Below are 2,319 nucleotides of genomic sequence, written 5' to 3'. Positions count from 1 at the left end.
TCCCGGAGGCCGAGGCGGCTGATGGGGACGGCGGGGAAGGGCAGTTTCCTGGCCACTTGGGTGAGGAAGGGCTTCACCTCCTGGAACTCGCAGTGGCCCCCGAGTTCCACCACCAGGCGCCCGCTCTTCACCGCCGTCACGTAGCGGTCGATGGGGCCTTTGCCCCCCCCCATGCGGTGGCCCAGGCTCTTCCGCGTCACCGGTTTGGCGGGGGGGGGCACGCGCCAGACGGCGAAGGTGGTTTTGGGGTCCATGCCGCGGGCGATGGTCAGGCGGATCATCTCGAAGTGGCCCCAGTGGAGGTAGCCGCCCCCCAAAGCCTGGTTGGGGGGGGGGGGGGGGGGGGGGGGAAGGGATGAGGGACCTCAGGGAACAAGCGCTGGCAGGGCGAGGGGGACGGAGGGTCCCTTGTCCTGCCCTGCCCGTGTCCCCCCCAGCCCTTTTTGGGGACGGAGGATCCCCTGTCCTGCCCTGCCCGTGTCCCCCCACCCCTTTTTGGGGACGGAGGGTCCCCTCACCCCTTTTTGGGGATGGAGGGTCCCTTGTCCTGCCCTGCCCGTGTCCCCCCACCCCTTTTTGGGGATGGAGGGTCCCTTGTCCTGCTCTGCCCGTGTCCCCTCACCCCTTTTTGGGGATGGAGGGTCCCTTGTCCTGCCCTGCCCGTGTCCCCCCCACCCCTTTTTGGGGACGGAGGGTCCCCTGTCCTGCCCCACTCATGTCCCCCCACCCCTTTTTGGGGATGGAGGGTCCCTTGTCCTGCTCTGCTCGTGTCCCCCCCCACTCCTTTTTGGGGATGGAGGGTCCCTTGTCCTGCCCTGCCCGTGTCCCCCCACCCCTTTTTGGGATGGAGGGTCCCTTGTCCTGCTCCACTCATGTCCCCTCACCCCTTTTTGGGGATGGAGGGTCCCTTGTCCTGCCCTGCCCGTGTCCCCCCACCCCTTTTTGGGGACGGAAGGTCCCCTGTCCTGCTCCACTCATGTCCCCTCACCCCTTTTTGGGGATGGAGGGTCCCTTGTCCTGCTCTGCCTGTGTCCCCCCACCCCTTTTTGGGGACGGAGGATCCCTGTCCTGCCCTGCCCGTGTCCCCCCCACCCCTTTTTGGGGACGGAAGGTCCCCTGTCCTGCTCCACTCATGTCCCCTCACCCCTTTTTGGGGATGAAGGGTCCCTTGTCCTGCTCTGCCCGTGTCCCCCCACCCCTTTTTGGGGACGGAGGGTCCCTTGTCCTGCCCTGCCCGTGTCCCCCCACCCCTTTTTGGGAGGGGGAACAGCCCCGCCGAGGGTGTCCCAAAGCTGCTGTTCCAATTGAAGCTCAGCCCTACCCTCCTCACCCCCTCCCTGGGGAAACTGAGGCCCATCCTGACGGCAGGAGCTCAGTCCATGCAGCTTTTGGGGAGCCCCTTCGGCACCGGCCCCCTCCGGGCGCTGGTTGCTTTGGAGTTTTCACCCCCCCTCTCGTGGGAGGGCTCAGCGCCAGATGGGGCAGCTCCAGTTTGGGGGTGCCCACTTCAGCACACCCCCCACCCCCCTCTCCAGCTCCCTCTGGGCTTCCCCCTCGTCCCTGGCTCCGGTTTGGCGGGGCTGGGGTCCCGTCCCGCTCACCAGGATCCCGTATTGCCCCTCGGTGAAGTCAGTGGCCTCCTGGGATGGGCCACGGATGTCACGCAGCTGGCGGGGCTCCCGCCTGACCTTGGGCACCGCCGGCACCTTCTCCACGAACTTCAGCTTCGTTTTCTCCGGGATGGTGATACCTACCGGGGGGACACGAAGGTCACCGGCCCCAGGACACCCCGGGACGGGGCGGGGGGACAGGGGACACGCAGGTGCCCCCGCCATCTCTAGGGTGAGGGGGTTTCATCCCCCTCCGCCCTTACCGCTGTAGTCCGGGGGCAGCACGTACTTCTTGAGACCCGCCCGGGGGACGACGACGACGGCGGCGGCGACACCGCCGGGACCTACGGGACAGAACGGGGCTTGTTGCACCGGGAAGGGGGGGCTCGGGGCTCGGGGGCTCTGCTTCCCGAGAGCGTCGGGATCCCAACATCCCCCCTACGGCCACCAAAGCTGACCCGGCAATCCCGGACCCCAACATCCCCCCGCCCCGGTGAATGCGGGAGGGGGGCCCCGGGGCCCGCCCGTCCCCCGCCGGGACTCAGCCGCCCGGCTACGCTCCCCTCGCCCCTCCGCTCCCCCCCCCCCTCGGAGCGCTGCCCGGGCTGCCCCGACCTCCTCCAGCCGGCAGCGACCGCGGGAACCGCCATCGCCACATCGCTGGGCCCCCGCCGCCGCCGAGCCGGAAGTGCCTGGAGGGCGCCGCCAT

The 2,319-nt window shown here is 69.2% G+C and overlaps 1 protein-coding gene across 1 annotated transcript in view; it reads right to left on the bottom strand.

Moving 5' to 3' along the window:
* MRPL16 (mitochondrial ribosomal protein L16) overlaps positions 1-2,319 on the bottom strand; it is a 3,512-nt gene extending 1,193 nt beyond the window's left edge. Inside the window, exons 1-4 of the mRNA XM_086472388.1 lie at positions 2,226-2,319; positions 1,874-1,954; positions 1,602-1,750; positions 2-320 (exon numbers count right to left, since the gene is read on the bottom strand). Of these exons, the coding sequence (XP_086328514.1) occupies positions 2-320; positions 1,602-1,750; positions 1,874-1,954; positions 2,226-2,319 (643 nt within the window). The remainder of the gene's footprint in view (position 1; positions 321-1,601; positions 1,751-1,873; positions 1,955-2,225) is intronic.

The sequence above is a fragment of the Leptosomus discolor genome, chromosome 12, assembly GCF_034619465.1.
Source record: "Leptosomus discolor isolate bLepDis1 chromosome 12, bLepDis1.hap2, whole genome shotgun sequence".
In the NCBI taxonomy this organism is placed as follows: Eukaryota; Metazoa; Chordata; class Aves; order Leptosomiformes; family Leptosomidae; genus Leptosomus; species Leptosomus discolor.
Note: the sequence above shows the minus strand (reverse complement) of the source record. Positions and strands in the feature narration are given on the sequence as shown.